Source organism: Oncorhynchus keta, chromosome 2, assembly GCF_023373465.1.
Source record: "Oncorhynchus keta strain PuntledgeMale-10-30-2019 chromosome 2, Oket_V2, whole genome shotgun sequence".
Classification (NCBI taxonomy): Eukaryota; Metazoa; Chordata; class Actinopteri; order Salmoniformes; family Salmonidae; genus Oncorhynchus; species Oncorhynchus keta.
The window spans coordinates 60,148,160-60,169,771 of NC_068422.1; the positions used below are offsets into that span (position 1 = coordinate 60,148,160).

The window sequence follows — 21,612 nt, forward strand, 5'->3', positions numbered from 1 at the left end:
TGGTTAGACTTGACTGAATGCTACTCTCACCACTGTACATGGTTGTGGGCAGCATTCAGTCTGGTTTAGCCAGGCTATGAATCTGTTTGCAGCTAAATCAGCATACCAAGAATGAATACTAGCTAACTTACTGTACACCAATCTGAAGCTGAGCTCTCCAGTAATGGCAAGGCTACAAATGAATAGCAGATGAGTCAAGCCAGCACTTAGTGACAACTTAATGACATCCACTGCAGACTATGTCAAGCTAATGCCGTGGTAGTCACTGTTGGGGAGACTGTTAAAATGACAGCCCATCGGTCACTAGGCTTATTTCTGCCTTCCTTTTGAAGTGAAAAAAAAATAACACATTATTCTGCAAGTGTAAACATTCTCACTATATATCATAACTGTATTCCTCAAAATATTTGAGCGCTTGCAGATTTAACCCTCAAGGCATTGTCTTATTTTAACTCCCAATGTACTTCATTGACATACACTACCAGTCCAAAGTTTTAGAACACCTCCTCATTCAAGGTTTTACTTGATTTTAGCTCATTTTTGGTTTCTACATGATTCTATATATGCTATTTCATAGTTTATGCATTCTATTATTCTACAATGTAGAAAATAGTCAAAATAAAGAAAAACCCTTGAATGAGTGGGTGTTCTAAAAAGATTGACCGGTAGTGAGCAAGTGAAAGACAAGACAGGCAGAGTTGTAGAATAGTTGAAACAAATGGATTCACCAGGAATGCTTTCCCAACCGTCTTGAAGGAGTTCCACATATGCTGAGCACTTGTTGGCTGCTTTTCCTTCACTCTGCGGTCCAACTCATCCCAAACCATCTCAATTGGTTTGAGGTCAGGTGATTGTTGAGGCCAGGACATCTGATGCAGCACTCCATCACTCTCCTTCTTGGTCAAATAGCCCTTACACAGTCTGGAGGTGTGTTGGATCATTGTCCTGCTGAAAAACAAATGCTAGTCCCACTAAGCCAAAACCAGATGGGATGGCGGATCGCTGCAGAATGCTGTGGTAGCCATGCTGGTGAAATCTGCCTTGAATTCTAAATAAATCACAGACAGTGTCCCCAGCAAAGCACCCCCACACCACACCTCCTCCTCCATGCTTCACGGTGGGAAATACACATGGAGGTTATCTGTTCACCCACACCGTCTCACAAAGACACAGCGGTTGGAACCAAAAATCTCAAATTTGAACTCATCAGACCAAGGGACAAATTTCCACCAGTTTAATGTTTATTGCTCGTGTTTCTTGTCCCAAGCAAGTCTCTTCTTCTTTTTGGTGTCATTTAGCCGTGTTTCTTTGCAGCAAATCGACCATGAAGGCCTGATTCACGCAGTCTCCTCTGAACAGTTGATGTTGAGATGTGTCGGTTACTTGAACTCTGTGAAGCAGTTATTTGGGCTGCCATTTCTGAGTCTGGTAACTCTAATGAGCATATCCACTGCAGCAGTGGTAACTCTGGGTCTTCCATTCCTGTGGCAGTCCTCATGAGTCAGTTTCATCATAGAGATTGATGGGTTTTGAAACTGCATTTGAAGAAACGCTCAAAATGTTTGCAATTTTCCAGATTGATTGACCTTCATGTCTTAAAGTAATGATGAATTTTTGTTTCTCTTTGCTTATTTGAGCTGTTCTTTCCATAATATGGACTTGGTATTTTATCAAATAGGGCTATCTTCTGTATACCACCCCGACCTTGTCAAAACACAACTGATTGGCTCAAACGCATTAAGAAGGAAAGAAATTCCACAAAATAACTTAACAAGGCCCCCCTTTTTTATTTGAAATGCATTCCATCTACCTCACGAAGCTGGTTGAGAGAATGCCAAGTGTGCAAAGCTGTCATCAAGGCAAAGGGTGGCTATTTGAAGCATCTCAAATATATTTGGATATGATTAACACTTTTTTGGTTACTACATGATACTACATGATGTGTTATTTCGTCGTTTTGATGTCTTCACTATTATTCCACAATGTAGAAAACAGTCCAAATAAAGAAAACCCCTTGAATTAGTGTACAAGTGAAAGACAGGCAGAGTTAACAGCAAAATGAGATGCTCGCAGGTGTATAGTCCCTTGACCTACATAAAAATCACTCACAAATCCCTCAAGGATATTCCTTCCTGGTTTCTTTTTCCCTGACAGGTTGACCCTAAACAAATTGTCAGAACAGTTTAATTCAGGTTGGATAAGGTCAAATCAATTGGTGAAGGAGTACTTGAAAACCATGTAACATGTTCTACTCCTTATATCAGCCTCTGACTCATCAGTATATTGGGTCCAGGCCGTTACATTGCAGAACCAAGGAAACACAGCACTGAGAGCTAATCCAATAACATATGACCTGTCCGGACAGTGAAACATCAAGCCAGCATCAAGCTACTGTTACACAAAACTAAGACTTGATTTAGACATGGCTGGAATGCTGTTTCAGCCAAATCAGCACACAGGATCCAAACTACCCGTTTAATGAAAAAATTGAAGACCCACAGAATGTAGAGATGTTGAATCTAATATAAATAAAACATTTAAAAGTATGAACATTTAGGCACTCAGTGTAAAGTCGCTCTGGATAAGAGCGTCTGCTAAATGACTAAAATGTCAAATATATGCATCTTATAAGCCCCAATGCAGCCGTTTTCATCTCAATATCAAATCATTTCTAGGTAGCAATTAAGTACCCTACTGTGATTACTTTCAATTAAAAATGTCAAAAAGAAACCAAATTATCGTCTTAGCAAACAAAGAGCAATTTCTCAAGCAAAAATTTCTCGAGGACTGTCTGAGAGTGGTCTGTATAGGAAGGCCAAAACAAAAAACTAGCTGTTATTGGCAGAGAGGTTTGGATTTTTTTTTAATAACATTCTTACATTTGACACATTTAGCAGATGCCCCTATCCAGAGCAACTTACAGGAGCAATTAGGGTTAAGTGCCTTGCTCAAGAGCACCATGGACACATTTTTCACTTAGTCGGTTCTGGGATTCAAACCAGTGACTTTTCATTTACTGGCCCAACACTCTTAACAGCTAAGCTACCTGCCGTGGTCTATTAATACATTTTAAATCGCCAGGTGCTCAAATTATCGCCAAACTCAAATAAACCAAAATAGGCTGAAATTTAAGGCGTCCTTTTCAAACAGCTTTACACTCAAAGGCATTTTCATACGTTTTCACAATTTCACAGTATTATTCCAACCTTATTGTGTGGAAAAGTATATAAAACACAGAAAAATATAGTTTGACTGCACTGGGCCTTTAAAAGCTCAGCGGAACCTCACAAATGCTGTCCATCAGGTCTGAATCCAGTCAGATGAATGATTGACCAGGTTAGGCAGCAAAGGTCTTTGTTTCAAGGTGTGGTGCCAGTTGTAGTACTACAATGAGGTGGCTGAGGACTTTCCAATCCTAATATAAGACGGTGGTTAAATGTTAGTGGTGGGTTGGCACTGGGAATAATACACTACGCATAGGTTTCATTTCAAACTAATAAATTCCCAGAAGAGGTCTCTTGGCTTCCGACCAATATTAGGATAGTGGGACATGGTAGACATTGGTTAGACACTGTGCAAGGAAGAAAAGCCTTCCAACAAGCATGGCACTAAGTGTATTATTGTCTTTCTTCCAAAAGCACAGGTCATATATGTGTGATTGCTTATAGTATTTCAGTTCTAGTGTCTGTATTTGTCTGTCTGCTACGGTTTGATGGCTTATGATGTACCACAACTCTATGAGTGGCTCTAGTTTCCATTTAGCCTACTTTACCCTACTGTACATCCCGGTACACAGTCAATACAGCAGTTTTGCAGTCATTAACACTTTTACACTACGAAGGATGCTAGGGGATCTACAGCAGAGATCAGCACACAGGAGCCAAACTACCCATTTTATTAAACATTTGAAGACCCACAGAATGTAGAGATATTGTATCTAATATAAATAAATAAATACGTATGAACATTTATGCACTCACTACTGTAAAGTCTCTCTGGATAAGAGCATCTGCTAAATGACTAAAAAGTCAAATGTATCTTGTAGGCCCGATGCAGACGTTTTTTTCTCTCTCTTTATCCCTACTGTACATCCCGGTACACAATCAATACAGCAGTTTTGCAGTCATTAACGGTTATACACGGGCACTACAGAAGTTGCTATAGCAGAGATATGAAAGACTTTCCGGAGTCAGTAATAATTGCCAAGGTGGCTTTATATATCTGTCAAATAATTGAAAATATGAAGCTAGTGCAGAACTTAAGATACTGGTTATTTGGGCTTTTCCCAAAGTTGCAAAACTATCACTAAACTGTCTTCTAAACAGGGTCTGTTGTTTTTGAAACGTATGGAAGAAGGCAGATGGAGACTCCGCTTGGCTAAGGTAAAATGAGCTTGAGTAGAGAGAGAGGAAATAAGGAGGAGGAGGGCTGCAGTTATGTAGAGAGACGTCTGTGCCACCCCGGCCCTCAGAGAGAGCAGATGCAGCTCTGGCAGATGGGCTGAGACCCTTCGCATATGTTAGGAGGACACTGCTCCAAGCGTTCCCGGTCTCATCATTGCCTGCTAAAAAATAATGTTCTGCTCCTCTTTCCCTTTCTAGCTGCATCTCGGGACATGGAGATGCTCTCCCGTCACCACCCCCTGTCAGGCAGGGCGAATGTGACCTCATTTTCTTGTATAGAGTTTCTACTGGTTGCTGGTGGTGGTGGTTGTACAGAATTGTACTAGACCCAAATGGACAATGAGGATTGGTCTGGAAAGTATTTTTGTTCAAGACAGTCAGGTGTTGTACAGGTATATAACAAGTGTTTTGGGACCTTTGGCCAACACAGAGATACTCAGATCATCCTAATCTTGCTTTTAAAATGTTGAGACTCCTCGTTGACCTCAAAGCCCTCAAACTCTCGGGTCTTCTAGACGGGGTTTCATCACTGGCCTGAAAGGTTGGCCTCCTGTGATCCCAATCAAATCACTCCATTTAAATCAGCAGCTTATTAAACAAGAGCTCATACTGTATATAGGCCACCATATGTTGGGCACCATCAAGGGCCATGGGTCTGGAACAATCCCAGAAATAAACGGTTTAAGGTTTGACTTTTAAAATGGGTTTATAACATTGCTTCAAATGCATTGTGTATATTGGCTGTAAATGCTTCACAGTGTGATATTTGAAGGATAAAAAAAAGAGTTTTGGAAAAAACGATAGCAGTAGGCACCAGCCTGACAGCCTTGTGCCAATATCAACAGGGCAAAGGGGTCAACCAAAGGGTCGACCGCAGGCAGATCACATTCCCTGAGGCCACTGAACACCATCAAGACAAATCAGCCACAACATCAATGGTGGCTCAGACGCTCAGCCTCCAGACATGCGATAGCCCTACAATGGCTCTTTCCTGGAGAGTGATGAATGCACTATTTTGGCCCATATAGACAAATTAAAACACAGTGATTATTGATTCAATAATACAGTGCATTCGGAAAGTGAAGTATTCAGACCCCTTCCCCTTTTCCACATTTTGTTACGTTAGTCTTATTTTAAAATTGATTAAGTAAAACATTTTCCTCATCAATCCACATGCAATAGCCCATAATGACGAAGCGAAAACAGGTTTGTAGAATATTTGCAGAAACAAACCTCAGAAATACCTTATTTAGATAAGTACTCAGACCCTTTGCTCCAAGACTCGAAATTGATCTCAGATGTATGCTGTTTCCATTGATCACCCTTGAGATGTTTGTACAACTTGATTGGAGTCCACCTGTCGTAAATTAAATTGGTTTCACATGATTTGGAAAGGCACACACCTGTCTACATAAGGTCCCACAGTTGACAATACATGTCAGAGCAAAAACCAAGCCATGAGGTCGAAGGCATTGTCCGTAGAGCTCAGAGACTGGATTGTATCAAGGCACCAACACATTTCTGCAGCATTGAAGTTCCCCAAGAACACAGTGGCGTCCATCAATCTTAAATGGAAGAAGTTTGGAACCATCAAGACGCTTCCTAGAGCTGGCCGCCCAGCCAAACTGAACAATTGGGGGAGAAGGGCCTTAATCAGGGAGGTGACCAAGAACCGGATGGTCATTCTGACAGAGCTCCAGAGTTCCTCTGTGGAGATGGGAGAACCTTGCATAAGGACAACCATCTCTGTAGCACTCCACCAATCAGGCCTTTATGGTATCGTGGATAGACGTAAGCCACTCCTCAGTAAAAAGGCACATGACAGGTGCCTTTCGGCCACCTCCAAGCGGGCTAAAGGACTCTCAGACCATCAGAAACAAGATTCTCTGGTCTGATGAAACCAAGATTGAATTATTTGGCCTGAATGCCAAGAATCACATCTGGAGGAAACCTGGCACCATCCCTATGGTGGTGGCAGCATCATGCTGTGGGGATGTTTTTCAGTGGCAGCGACAGGGAGACTAGTCGGAATCGAGGGAAAGATGAACGGAGCAAAGTACAGAGAGATCCTTAATGAAAAGCTGCTCCGGAGCGCTCAGGACCTCAGTCTGGGGCAAAGGTTCACCTTCCAACAGGACAACGACCCTAAGCACACAGCCAAGACAACGCAGGGGTGCCTTCGGGACAAGTCTCCGAATGTCCTTGAGTAGCCCAGCCAGAGCGCGGACTTGAACCCGATCAAACATCTCTGGAGAGATCTGAAAATAGCTGTGCAGCGTTGCTCTCCATCCAACTTGACAGAGCTTTAGAGGATCTGCAGAGAAGAATGGGAGAAACTCCCCAAATACAAGTGTGCTAAGCTTGTAGCTTCATACCCACTACTGTATTTGCTGCCAAAGATGCATCAACTAAGGGTCTTTATATATATATATATATATGCAAAAATGTCTAAAAACCTGTCATTATGAGGTATTGTGTGATGCACAATTTTTTAAATACATTTTAAATAAAAAAAAAATCTATTTTAGAATAAGGCTGCAACGTAACAAAATGTGTAAAAAGTCAAGTGGTTTGAATATTTTCTGAATGCACTGTCCATATATGGTTATTCCTGGTGTTCCATCTGACAAGGAAAACCCCTGAAGCAGGCAGAATAATATAAACCTTCATTGGTGTTGTGGTGTTGATCCCCTGTGAGCAGGCTCTGGCTCTGATCCAGCGTCTCTTCGATTACCGGGGAAATAATTGATGCACAGATGGATCCCTAGAGCCTGTTTCTCTCTGTTTACAGATAGATTGAGTCAACACACCATGTGATTGATTTTCTCTACTAGAGGTGTCAGGCAATCAGTGGCATTCTCAGTTAATTGGTTACAGCCAAAGGCTAAGGGAAAGTATAAGACAGATCTTTGCTTATCCAGTGTGGATGGTGGATGAATGAAAATTGGGTAACAATTTCCACATGACAAGTGTTTTATAATAAAAAAACATATCATCAGGCCATCATAGCTAACCATTCTCATAGCTAATAGTGATGGGGGAATCGCAATATTACGCACTGAACAAAAATATAAAACGCAACACGCAACAATTTCACTGAGTTAGAGTTCATATAAAGGATCTGATCCCAGTAGCCAACCAAAAACAACGGCGCTGTAGACGGGGCAGATGGAGCGGCCTTCTGGTCAGACACCGTAGACGTGCACATCGCTCACCGCTCCTGAGTATACTACTCACCAATGTCCAGTCTCTTGACAACAAGGTAGACTAAATTTGTAACATTCTGTTTCACGGAAACATAGCTCTCTCAGGATATGTGGTCGGAATCGGTTCAGCCACCGGCCTTCTCCCCGGCGACAGAGATAAACACCTCTCCGGAAAGAGGACGGGAGGGGGTGTATGTTTTATGATTCACGACTCAGTCCTTCTGCTCACCCGAACTTGAATTCCTTATAATCAAAATGCCGGCCATTTTACCTACCAAGAGAATTCTCGTCAGTTATAGTCACAGCTGTGTACATTCCCCCTCAAGCGAACACCAAGGAACTTCACTGGACTCTATGTAAACTAGAAACCATATACCCGGAGGCTGCATTTATTGTAGCTGGGGATTTTAACAAAGCAAATTTGAGAACAAGGCTACCTAAATTCTATCAGCATATTAATTGCATGACTTGCAGGGCTAATACTCTCGATCCCTGCTACTCTGACATCTGCGATGCATACAAAGCCCTCCCCCGTCCTCCCTTCGGTAAATCCGACCACGACTGCCATCTTGATCATTACGTTTTATAGGCAGAAACTCAAACAGGATGTACCAATGACGAGAACCATTCACCGCTAGTCTGACCAATCGGAAGCCACGCTTCAAGATTGTTTGAACACGTGGACTGGAATATGTTCCGGTCAGGCTCAGAAAACAACATTGACTTATACGCTGACTCGGGTGTGTGCATTCTTTAACAAGTGCATTGGAGATGTTGTACCCACTGTGACTATTAAAACCTACCCTAACCAGAAACAGTGAATGGATGGTGGCATTCACAAAAACTGAATGCGCGATCCACCGCATTTAACCATCGAAACCATCGTCTGGAAATATGACTGAATTTAAACAGTGTAGTTATTCCCTCCACAAGGCAATCACACAAGTGAAATGCAGGTACAGGGAGAAGATTGAGTTGCAATTCAACGGCTCATACACGAGACGTATGTGGCAGGGTCTACAGGAAATCACGGACTACAAAAAACAACCACGTCACGGACACCGACATCACGCTTCCAGACAAACTAAAATATCTTCTTTGCCCGCTTTTAGGATAATACAGTGCCACCGCCGCGGCTCGCTAACAAAGACATGGACCCCATCCCTCCTTCTCTGTGGCTGACGTGAGTCAAACATTTAAACTTGTTAGCTCTCGCAAGGCTCCTGGCCCAGACGACATCTCTAGCCGAGTCCTCAGAGCATGTGAAGACCAGCTGGCTGGTGTGTTTACATACATATTCAATCACTCCCTATCCCAGCCTGTTGTCCCCACATGCTTCAAGATGGCTACCATTGTTCCTGTACCCAAGAAGGTAAAGATAACTAAATGACTTCCACCCCATAGCACTTACGTCTGTCATTATGAAGTGCTTTGAGCGGCTAAAGTATCATATCGCCATCACACTGCCCTATCCCATCTGGACAAAAAGAATACCTATGTAAGAATGCTGTTTAATGACTACAGCTCAGCCCCATACTACCCTCAAAGCTCATCACCAAGCTGGAGGCCCTGGGTCTCAACCCCACCCTGTGCAACTGGGTCCTGGACATTCTTACGGCTCCCCCCCAGGTGGTGAAGGTAGGAAGCAACAGCTCCACTTCACTGACCCTCAACACTGGGGCCCCACAAGGATGTGTGCTCAGCTCTCTCCTGTACTCCCTGTTCATCCATGACTGCGTGGCCATGCACGCCTCCAACTCAATCATCAAGTTTGCAGGCCTGAAATGGTCCACCCACACAGACAGGTTTGTGAACACTACCTCTTCAACAGTGCCTCTTCAACCTCAGGAGGCTTAAGAAATTTGGCTTGTCACCCAAAACCCTGACAAATTTTCACAGATGCACAATTGAGAGCATCCTGTAGGGCTGTATCACTGCCTGGTACGGCAAATGCACCACCCTAAACCGGAAGGCTGTCCACAGGGTGGTGAGGTCTGCCCAACGCATCACCGGGGGCAAACTACCTGCCCTCCATGACACCTACAGCACCCGATGTCACAGGAAGGCCAAAAAGATCAAGGACAATAACCATCCAGGCCACTGCCTGTTCACACCACTATCATCCAGAAGGCGAGGTCAATACAGGTGCATCAAAGCTGGGACCAAGAGACTGAAAAACAGCTTCTATCTCAAGGCCGTCAGACCGCTAAACAGCAATCACTGAGAGGCTGCTGCCTACATTGAGACCCAATCAAAGGCCACTTTAATAAATGGATCACTAGTCACTTTAAAAAATGGCACTTTAATGCAACTTTAATAATGTTTGCATATCTTGCATTACTCATATCACATGTATATACTGTATTTTATATCATCCACTGCACCTGTCGCTCGGCCATCCACGTACTTATATGTACATTTTCTCATTCACCCCTTTAGATTTGTGTGTATTAGATAGTTGTTGGGGAATTGTTAGATTACGTGTTAGATAATACTGAACTGTCGGATCTAGAAGCACAAGCATTTCCCTACACTCGCATAAACATCTGCTAACCATGTGTATGTGACCAATAAAATTTGATTTGATCTTGAGACATCTGTGGTATTGTGTTGTGTAACAAAACTGCACATTTTAGAGTGGCCTTTTATTATCCACAAGGTGCACCTATGTAATGATCATGCTGTTTAATCAGCTTCTTGATATGCCACAATTGTCAAGTGGATCGATTATTTTATCAAAGGAGAAGTGCTCACTAAAAGGGAAGTAAACAAATTTGGGCCCAAAATTTGAGAGAAATAAGCTTTTCTGGGATCTTTTATTTCAGACCATGAAACATGGGACCAGCACATTACATGTTGCGTTTATATTTTTGTTCAGTGTATATACAGTGCCTTGCGAAAGTATTCGGCCCCCTTGAACTTTGCGACCTTTTGCCACATTTCAGGCTTCAAACATAAAGATATAAAACTGTATTTTTTTGTGAAGAATCAACAACAAGTGGGACACAATCATGAAGTGGAACGACATTTATTGGATATTTCAAACTTTTTTAACAAATCAAAAACTGAAAAATTGGGCGTGCAAAATTATTCAGCCCCCTTAAGTTAATATTTTGTAGCGCCACCTTTTGCTGCGATTACAGCTGTAAGTCGCTTGGGGTATGTCTCTATCAGTTTTGCACATCGAGAGACTGAAATTTTTTCCCATTCCTCCTTGCAAAACAGCTCGAGCTCAGTGAGGTTGGATGGAGAGCATTTGTGAACAGCAGTTTTCAGTTCTTTCCACAAATTCTCGATTGGATTCAGGTCTGGACTTTGACTTGGCCATTCTAACACCTGGATATGTTTATTTTTTAACCATTCCATTGTAGATTTTGCTTTCTGTTTTGGATCATTGTCTTGTTGGAAGACAAATCTCCGTCCCAGTCTCAGGTCTTTTGCAGACTCCATCAGGTTTTCTTCCAGAATGTTCCTGTATTTGGCTCCATCCATCTTCCCATCAATTTTAACCATCTTCCCTGTCCCTGCTGAAGAAAAGCAGGCCCAAACCATTATGCTGCCACCACCATGTTTGACAGTGGGGATGTTGTGTTCAGGGTGATGGGCTGTGTTGCTTTTACGCCAAACATAACGTTTTGCATTGTTGCCAAAAAGTTCCATTTTGGTTTCATCTGACCAGAGCACCTTCTTCCACATGTTTGGTGTGTCTCCCAGGTGGCTTGTGGCAAACTTTAAACAACACTTTTTATGGATATCTTTAAGAAATGGCTTTCTTCTTGCCACTCTTCCATAAAGGCCAGATTTGTGCAATATACGACTGATTGTTGTCCTATGGACAGAGTCTCCCACCTCAGCTGTAGATCTCTGCAGTTCATCCAGAGTGATCATGGGCCTCTTGGCTGCATCTCTGATCAGTCTTCTCCTTGTATGAGCTGAAAGTTTAGAGGGACGGCCAGGGCTTGGTAGATTTGCAGTGGTCTGATACTCCTTCCATTTCAATATTGTCGCTTGCACAGTGCTCCTTGGGATGTGTAAAGCTTGGGAAATCTTTTTTTTTGTATCCAAATCCGGCTTTAAACTTCTTCACAACAGTATCTCGGACCTGCCTGGTGTGTTCCTTGTTCTTCATGATGCTCTCTGCGCTTTTAACGGACCTCTGAGACTATCACAGTGCAGGTGCATTTATACGGAGGCTTGATTACACACAGGTGGATTGTATTTATCATCATTAGTCATTTAGGTCAACATTGGATCATTCAGAGATCCTCACTGAACTTCTGGATAGAGTTTGCTGCACTGAAAGTAAAGGGGCTGAATAATTTTGCACGCCCAATTTTTCACTTTTTGATTTGTTAAAAAAGTTTGAAATATCCAATAAATGTCGTTCCACTTCATGATTGTGTCCCACTTGTTGTTGATTCTTCACAAAAAAAATACAGTTTTATATCTTTATGTTTGAAGCCTGAAATGTGGCAAAAGGTCGCAAAGTTCAAGGGGGCCGAATACTTTCGCAAGGCACTGTATCTGACACCAAGTACCTATTTTTTGCTTTGTTTTGCTACTGTAGTAGTTAGTCGGTTGTACCAGCTTCAAAACCCCGGTACTTTTAATCCTATAGCTTGTTCTCCAGCTTCTTTTTAAATAGTGAGCCAACATGTTTTCAGCACTTTTATTTCCATGACTGACCCAAATTTCTCATGCTCTCTCTGCAGCAGATATTTAGTGAGCAATATGTTTGTAACAGTAAATTGCAATAAAAATGCAGTATCGAATCACAATACATACAGAATCGTGGGAATCACAATACATATCATATTGGCACCTAAGTATCGTGAGACTTTCGACACACAAATTCACTACGAACATTGTCCTCACAGCATGCGTCTCGAGACGATACCTGACAACCGGGTCAGTAATTAGAACTACACATTCAGTCTGTGGCTGAAGCAGGAAGACCTTGTAAACCTGATAAGCCCTTACGATCTGACAGCAATCAATTATTCAGATTTCAAATGGCCTGTTTAACATATTCCTCATGCTTGACACATTAAACTCTAGCCCTTAAGTCCATCTAAGCCCATCTCCACACTGCACAATATCATGTGCTCCTTCGCAGTAGATTTTTAAGATGAATGTTTAGAATGTCCAGACAACATGTAACTCACTTAAAACTTCTTATGGCTGGGGGGCAGTATTGAGTAGCTTGGATGAATAAGGTGCCCAGAGTAAACTGCCTGCTCCTCAGTCCCTGTTGCTAAATGCAGGGTAGCCTAGTGGTTAGAGTGTTGGACTAGTAACCGGAAAGTTGCAAGTTCAAATCCATGAGCTGACAAGGTACAAATCTGTCGTTCTGCCCCTGAACAGGCAGTTAACCCACTGCTCCTAGGCCACTATTGAAAATAATAATCTGTTCTTAACTGACTTGCCTAGTTAATTAAAGAAGGAGGGCATTCTGATGAAGATCATCAAAAGTAAGTGGATAGTTATGTTATTTCTGACTTCTGTTGACTCCAACATGACAGATATATGTATTTGTTCTCTGAGTGCCGTTCTCAGATTATAGCATGGTTTGCTTTTTCTGTAAAGTGTTTTTGAAATCTGACATAGCGGATGCATTAAGGAGAAGTATATCTTTAATTCCATGTATAACACTTGTATTTTCATCAACATTTATGATGAGTATTTCTGTAAATTGATGTGGCTCTCTGCAAATTGACCAGATGTTTTTGGAACTACTGAATATAACGCCCAATGTATACTGAGATTTTTTTAATAGAAATATGAACTTTACCGAACAAAACATACATGTATTGTGTAACATGAAGTCCTATGAGTGTCATCTGATGAAGATCATCAAAGGTTAGTGATTAATTCTATCTCTATTTCTGTTTTTTGTGACTCCACTCTTTGGCTGGAAAAATAGCTGTGTGTGTTTTTGTGACTTGGCTCTGACCTAACAAAATCATTTGTGGTGCTTTTGCTGTAAAGCCTAGTTGAAATCGGACACTGTGGTGGAATTAACAACAAGATTACCTTTAAAATTGTGTAAGATACATGTATGTTTGAAGAATTTTAATTAGGAGATTTCTGTTGTTTTGAATTTGGCGCCCTGCACTTTCACTGGCTGTTGACATATCAATCCCGTTAACGGGATTTCAGCCCTAAGAAGTTTTAAGCAAGTAAGACATGTGAATATGCCCCCAATAGAGTTAACACGTCTCTATTTGTGGACCTGATTAGATCATTATTTGATCTATTGTGAATCCCATGAAAGCATTTCACAGGGCCGTTTGCCACTATGATTGCTAGGCTTTTCTGGCTATTTCCCACCAGGCTTAGACTAAGTACGTCAGCTCTGTAAGAAGACTGAACTGGAGATCATGTGGGCCATCGTTATAGTCTTATAAATCCTTCTCGATTCCTCCTTTGTCCTTCATTCACCATCTCCACATCCTTATGACTTGGACATCCATGTCGACAAAAATGTCAGTGCCACTTAACAAAAGGAAAGAAGTGTTCTCACTCGCCTGCTTCCACAAACCATATGGCTACTGTCCTGTAAACACATCATCAGCGACTCCTTATCAGCGACTCCTTATCAGAGGCTGAAGCAGAACTAAAATAGCCTCCTTATAACATTTTCTTCTGTTCTTAATGTCTATGTCTCTTCTCCGCCGCTCTCCTTTCCATAATCATTCCTTCTGAGAGTCGGGGCCTCTCTCTAGTAAAGTGGGCAAACCATGCGTTGGGAATTGTAAAGGGTGAAAGGTTGTAAAAGGTTCTGACTTGTGACCTGTAGTAGAGCCCTAACCCAGGCAGCCAGGTTCTGACACATAGCCAAAACCTATCTGTCCACAGAAATGGTCCCAAATTAATGAATTACCTCGGTTAAGTTCAATTACAGTAGACACATGAGCTACTGATGTCGCACTTCCTTTTGCTTCAGAAAGGACACCATAGCACCTTGTTAGAAAAAGGGCCTTCGTGTCTGTCGACCACGGTGAGGAGAACAGGGGGGATGGATGGCTAAGAGGTCCCCTCCAGCTCTAGCTCATTAAAATTCCACTGAGTTAAAGAGGCGAGAGACCACCAACGGCTGCTCTCTGTTTTGCGCCATCACAGCCGACAGGCAGCATGTGTTTACTCAGGGCCACAGAGATAAACACACTTAAACATAACAGGGGGAAAAAAACAAACAAAACACAGCCAGAGAGAGAGAGTAAGAGAGCGAGAGAGAGAGAAACACAGAAAGATGACTAAAACGGAATTCCGACTCACTGTCTGTGGCGCTCGGCATTGGTATCTCACAAAGGTAGAGCACAAGAAAATGTTTAACAGCACTCTGATCATGATGAAGGTCATTAGTGGGCAGAACGTTGCTTTGCACGCTGCTGCAATCAAAGATGTACTCTGATACGATTGAATATGTCCATATTTGGTTACATCAACCTACTAAACAGGGCTCTTTCGTTGTGTCTGGCATTTCTTTAACATTTCGATTACCTGATTGAACTAGGATAGTACCCAACAGCTCATTAGCTAATGCACCATAACGTCAGGAGTACTGTAAGTGCTCTCAGCAACGGGGAGGCATATCAGGCGTCTCGTTTTAATGACGTCATTGCCAGGCACGTCTCGTGTCAGTGCCGACTTCACTTCCGACACGGATCTTAAAAACAGCGAGGACAGCATGGCTGGCATGACCGTTATCTCGGCCCTCAAACCCTGTCTCTACACAAAGGCTCATCTTAGATCAGCATCCGCCAGCAACACGTCGTCAAAGACGCCTCTGTTCATTTGCAAACAGCGATACAGTACCATGCTATTCATTCTCGTTGTTTCCTCATTATCTAACTTGCATCAAAGAAAATATTGTGTGTTGTCAGCATGAGCGCTAAGATGAACTAAGATGAGCGGTGACTCGGTTAGAGAGGACGGTGCTGTGGCAAGTGCCATTGTGACTGATTGATCTGAGTCACATCTCCCTCTGTCATCACCAGCCGACAGTCTGTGGACCCAGGTCTCAGCAGAACAACAACACACATCTAAACTCTATCACACAGGTCTCAGCACCCTGGCTCAGACGAGCCCAAACTTAATCTCTAGAAATCTTTCATCTTTTCATCTTGTGATTGTGCTTTGAAGGCTTTCAGGGAAGGCGGGGGGGGAGCTAATTAGGTTTAAAAATAACCTCTGGGTGAGAGAGATGTGTAACATTCTCGTCCTGTTCTGCTCGGAGGGTGCAAGGCCTCGAAGTATCACTGGCCCTAGCCACCTGTGGGTTACGAGCCGAAAAGTAAAAGAACAGCGGACGACATACCAGAGATAGATGTGCATGACAGAGTAGTAGTAAGATGCTAGTATGACAATAGGATGAATGTTGTCACTGAATCTGGTGCAAGGTCACCGAGACTGACATTTTGGTATTTGACGTTGGCGTTGTCTCTCGATGTGTGTTATGACCATGAGGACACATTGTGACACCACCACGTGACCGCGATTGTGTTAATGAGGAGAACGAGTCGCACACCTTCTCAGAGAGCAGAGGAGATGATCCGAGTTTCCTAATCAAGCTCGACTATTCCACAGGCAATGGAAACAAATCACTCACTCTTACTAAATCAATCCTTGACTGTTTTTACTGTTAATCTCTGCAGTCGTTGCCTCCTACACGTCCTCTCGTGCTTCATTTATGCCATGGTGTTTACGGTGCAACACTCAGCGACAGGGTATGCAGTGGTTGGAAAAGACAAACTTGTCTGCGATTAGTGTGTAGACTGTACATCAAGGTCAAACCAAAAGAAGACCATGCTGTACTGTATAGACATATAGGCACAGATCAATCCCCCATACAGTAATCACAACACACACACACACGTGAGTGACGAACGCAAACACCAGTACTACAGCTGCCTGCGAGGGACAACTGCATGGATACTAACCCGCTCACACATACAGCCCAGTCATTATTGGCATGTACTGGAAACTCATACCTGTTGCTACTACTGCTACTCCTAAGTGAGCATCCAGGAAACAAATCAAGCACAGAACATTTACAGCCACCACAGCATTGTGATCAATGCACTTCAGTGGCTTAGTGAGAGGTTGGTCTGTGCCTTACCTCCTGCCGAACAGTTTGAGGCCAGTGAAGGGTTTGCTTTGCCTTCGGCCCGTGTCCGGGTGCTCCCCGTCAGCTAAGAGGGCGGTGGGCAGGTCTGAGTTGGAAGAGGAGGCAGAGGTGGTGGCGACGGCACCCTCCCCTTCCCTCAGGGAGCCCGGGTTTGAGTCGGACCCGGCCAGCCCAGGCCCTGCCCCCTGATCACACTGTTGCTCCATGGCAGCCTCTCTGTCAGCCACTAACGCAGGTCCACTCCAGAGTAGGGGCTTAAAAAGTGCTCCAGGAGTCACAAAGTCCTCATGGCTGTAGCCGCAGCAAAAAAAATGCCAACAATTCTCACTAGTACATACCCACGTGAAAAAGAGTAAACAGTCTACCGGAGCTCTACCGGGCTTACCTCAGTCTCTCCCACCCTGCATAGACCAAACAAGATAACAGAGAAGAGAAAAGTCAGAGAGAGATGCTTAGGCTCCCAGGTCCTGATTAGCCTCTGTGTGGAGTAAGCTTCCCATTCCGCCAGAGGGAGAGATCATTGTTTGAGCTACGTCCTGTAATCCTCTTTGTCTCTCCCTTTCTCTTTTCCTCAAGCTCCACCAGCACACTTCCTCAGGAAGTTAAGTCCTGCTGCAGAGTTCAAGTCCCTGAGTCCTTGATCCATTGGCTTCAAGCAGAGGCTGTTTCTTAGGAGCTTGTAGTTGGTTGTTGTTTCCTTCATTCCTTTTTATCCCTCCCCTCTCCTCCTTCTCTCACTTCACTCCCCCCTCCCCCCCGCCTCCTTTGAGAACCTCGGTCTCCCGTTTCTCTGAACCTCTGCTGTCCGTACTGCTCTCCCTGCTGCTCACGCTCAATTATGCACTCACACAGCTCAGTCGGCTCCCTCTCTCAGGACTGCAACAGTCCAGGAAGTGTCAAATCCAGAAGAGCCACTCATAGGACCCCAAGCATAGGTGCCTATTCAGCTGCCTGACTGTTTTTCCTGTCTTTCAGTGTGTGGCTTGTACTCTCCACTCGCTATGTTTAGTAGCTGTCTCTTAGAAAGATCTCTCTCTCTCTCCAGATTGGCCTGAGGTGGGAAGCAGATGCATGGCCATCCACTGTTGGTTCATTAGAAATACATGAGGGATAAGGAGAAGGAGAGCCCCTGACACTCCTCCATAAGCCCTGTGTGGTGAGGGAGTACGGCAAACTCCCTGTGCCTGCTTGCCTGTCAGTGTGGAAGGGTGAGTATTGTGCTGGACGCTTCCCACCGACACAGCCAGCCTGCTTGTTCTCGTTCAGTCGACAAGTTGCTTCGGCTCACAAAAACCCAGCCTATACAGTGTTTTTTCCCGTGTGTTAACAAGATAGAAAAGCCACATACAATTAGTGAAGTCAGGAGCACAGTGACACCAGAATCTGGCTCTGAGGGACAGCCCCATAGAACTGTCCCCAGATACACAGACAGGGGTGTAGAGAATCTAGATGGATGAGGTGTTTGCATGCGTGTGTGTTGTCTAATGTTCCATTTGGTGATCCAGTCGATTGCGCACATTTCTGTGTGTGGATAAGAGTTTCCAGCGTTGGCACCAAGCTCTGCAGCATGTTCAGTTGCCAGCCTACTCAATCATTACATAAAGACGGGTAGAAAGCCCACACCATCCATTTGGTATGGCTTAAAACGCACGCTGTAGAGTGCAATGCGGCAACACTGCTGTGCTCAGCTGTTCCCCATCCAGCCCTGAGTCAGCTGATAACGGTTATAGCACAAACTTGACTCTGTCTGATCAGAACATTTCAACTGTGGCATCTATGAAGTAACAACCTCAGCTTGGAGTCCTCTCTCTCCAACGCCTTCTCTTAACCCCCCCCCATTTATTTTTGTAATCTCTGTTTAGCCCACTCTCCAAGAGTAACAGACTCAAAAGTAACAGACTCTCACACACAAATAGTGATTATCTTCCTCTTACATTCGCAGCAAATTGAGATAATCAGAGGAAAGTGTCCACCCACCATCATGCAGGGATACGAGTCAACAAATGACCAGGCGAAGGAGACCCTGGACTGACGCCATCAGAGGATCCCCGCAAACAGGCTCCTCTGTGTCTGCTGGGCAGAAAATAGGACCTCCCCAGCCCTGTTTATTCATTTATTTGTCCTCAATGGGAATATCTTTCAAATAAACCGTGTAAAAGAAATAATAGGGCTTTCAACAGACTCAGCACCTCTAGAATGTGTTCGTTCAGCTTCATTCTCGGGGATCAAAACCACACCAAATCTCTCTCTCTCACACACACACACACACACACACACACACACACACACACACACACACACACACACACACACACACACACACACACACACACACACACACACACACACACACACACACACACACACACACACTCCCTGCTCCCCTCTCTAATCAACCGAATCAATCCCCAGGTTTTAGAGCACCCTCTGCTTCAATAATGCATCATGCCACGAGGAGGAAGAGAGGTGGGAGCGCCACACAGACGGGGCTGGATACAGGGCTCCAGTTAGTCCACCAGACGACCTATTAGTCACAAAAACAACAGCGAGGAAATATACACGACTCCTACAAGAACCTCAAGCAACTACCACGTTACTAAGCCAGACATTGGCTACCAAGCAAGACAACAGCTGATGTTATTACTACGTGTGCAATTGAGAGTTTTGTGTCAATGTGAGTCGCACCATCGAGGGCCAGAGAAGAGGAACCTCACTGATTAGTGATTAGCCGCAGGTCCAGGCTTAGGAGGCTCTGATCGTCCCCTCCCAACTCTGATGCACCCCCTACACTGGCCACACCAGGCACAGTCTCAGCCTAATGGACCACACCAGGCACAGTCTCAGCCTAATGGACCACACTGCAGTTAACTGTATCAATTAGGAAGCGATAGGTCCAGGATATGGGGAGCTGGAAAAGGTCTCTCTTTTAATTCAGTGAATAATGATGGCTCTGGACTGCCTTGCTATCTGGGGCCACGTCACGCCCCAATTACATTATGGGGGTGGGCTGTTTCTGTGGAGAGACCTTTCATCCTCTGTGGTTCAAACAGCAAGTGTCTTCTATCCGTGTTGCAGTCTCTTTATAACAAACATTATCGTAGGTTAATGTCTCAGCAATATTTTATAGTTGGTCAATATTTTATGATAGAGTGCCTTCGGAAAGTATTCAGACCCCTTCACTTTTCCCACGTTGCTACGTTACAGTCTTATTCTAAAATTGATTAAATTAAATTTTTCCTTCGTCAATCAACACACAATACCCCATAACGACAGTCAAAACAGTTGACACTTTTGCAAATGTTTATTTACATAAGTATTCAGACACTTTGCTATGAGACTCGAAATTGAGCTCAGGTGCATCCTGTTTCCATTGATCATCCTTGGGATGTTTCTACAACTTGATTGAAGTCCACCTGTGGTAAATTCAATTGATTGGACATGATTTGGAAAGGCACACCTGTCTATATAAGGTCCCACAGTTGACAGTGCATGTCAGAGCAAACACCAAGCCATGAGGTTGAAGGAATTGTCCGTAGAGTTCCGAGACAGGATTGTGCCGAGGCACAGATCTGGGGAATGGTAACAAATTATTTCAGCAGCATTGAAGGTCCCCAAGAACACAGTTGCCTCCATAATTCTTAAATGGAAGAAGTTTGGAACCACCAAGACTATTCCTAGACTAAGAACCTTATGGTCACTCTGACAGAGCTCCTCTGTGGAAATGGGAGAATCTTCAAGAAGGAGAACCATCTCTGCAGCACTCCACCAACCAGGCCTTTATGGTAGAACGGCCAGACAGAAGCCACGCCTCTGTGAAAGGCATTTCAGCCCGTTAGGAGTTTGCCAAAAGGCACATAAAGACTCTCAGACCATGAGAAACTAGATTCTCTGGTTTGATGAAACCAAGATTGAACTCTTTGGCCTGAATGTAAAGCATCACATCTGAAGGAAACCTGGCACCATCCCTACGGTGAAGCATGGTGGTGGCAGCATCATGCTACGGGGATGTTTTTCAACGGTAGGGACTGGAAGACTATTTAGGATTGAGGGAAAGATGAACAGAGCAAAGTACAGAGAGATCCTTGATGAAAACCTGCTCCAGAGCGCTCAGGACCTCAGACTGGGGCAAAGGTTCAACTTCCAACAGGACAACAACCCTAAGCACACACAGCCAAAACAACGCAGGACTGGCTTTGGGCAAGTCTTCGAATGTCCTTGAGTGGCCCAGCAAGAGCCCTGACTTGAACCCAATTGAACATCTCTTGAGAGACCTGAAAATAGCTGTCCACCCTGACAGAGCATGAGAGGATCTGCAGGAAAAAATGGGAGAAACTCCCCAAATACAGACATGCCAAGCTTGTAGCGTCATACCCAAGAAGACTCAAGGCGCTTCAACAAAGTATTGAGTAAAGGGTCTGAATACTTATGCCAATGTTTTTTTTAAATATATAAATTAGCAAAAATTTATAAAAATCTGTTTTTGCTTTATCATTATTTTTTAAGAATAAGGATGTAACCTAACAAATGTGGAAAAAGTGAAGGGATCTGAAAACTTCCCGAATGCACATTGATATATTTGAGAATTCCATTAAAAAAAATTAAAGACAGCTTGTGAGGTATGACGACGATAACTGGGAACTATCAAACTACGAGACAGCAGTCCTTTAGATTATAGAAGGCTCTGTGATTGGCATCTCAGTAGAAGTGGTGAGTTGGTCATTAAATTAGCTGACCATAGAGAGCAATAGTAATGGTTTGTTTTTGCAGGCAAAACTCTCATGGCTTGTTGGCCAAAGCCTTTGGGGAAATTAATAGGACTTTGGGATAATTGCAGAAAATAAAATCTGTGTTAAACACAGGCTTAAGACATCAT

The 21,612-nt window shown here is 43.7% G+C and overlaps 1 protein-coding gene across 5 annotated transcripts in view; it reads right to left on the minus strand.

Moving 5' to 3' along the window:
• The window catches only part of LOC118357940 (diacylglycerol kinase zeta-like), a 144,392-nt gene that overhangs the window by 100,524 nt on the left and 22,256 nt on the right, over positions 1 to 21,612 (minus strand). For 2 of the 5 annotated variants that reach the window (XM_035735324.2, XM_035735306.2), the window contains exon 1: positions 16,731 to 17,458. The exons of the other annotated variants lie outside the window; for them this stretch is intronic. In XM_035735324.2, the coding sequence (XP_035591217.1) occupies positions 16,731 to 16,945 (215 nt within the window). In that variant the 5' untranslated portion in view covers positions 16,946 to 17,458. Of the gene's footprint in view, positions 1 to 16,730; positions 17,459 to 21,612 lie in introns of those variants that run through there. 5 annotated transcript variants of the gene reach the window in all.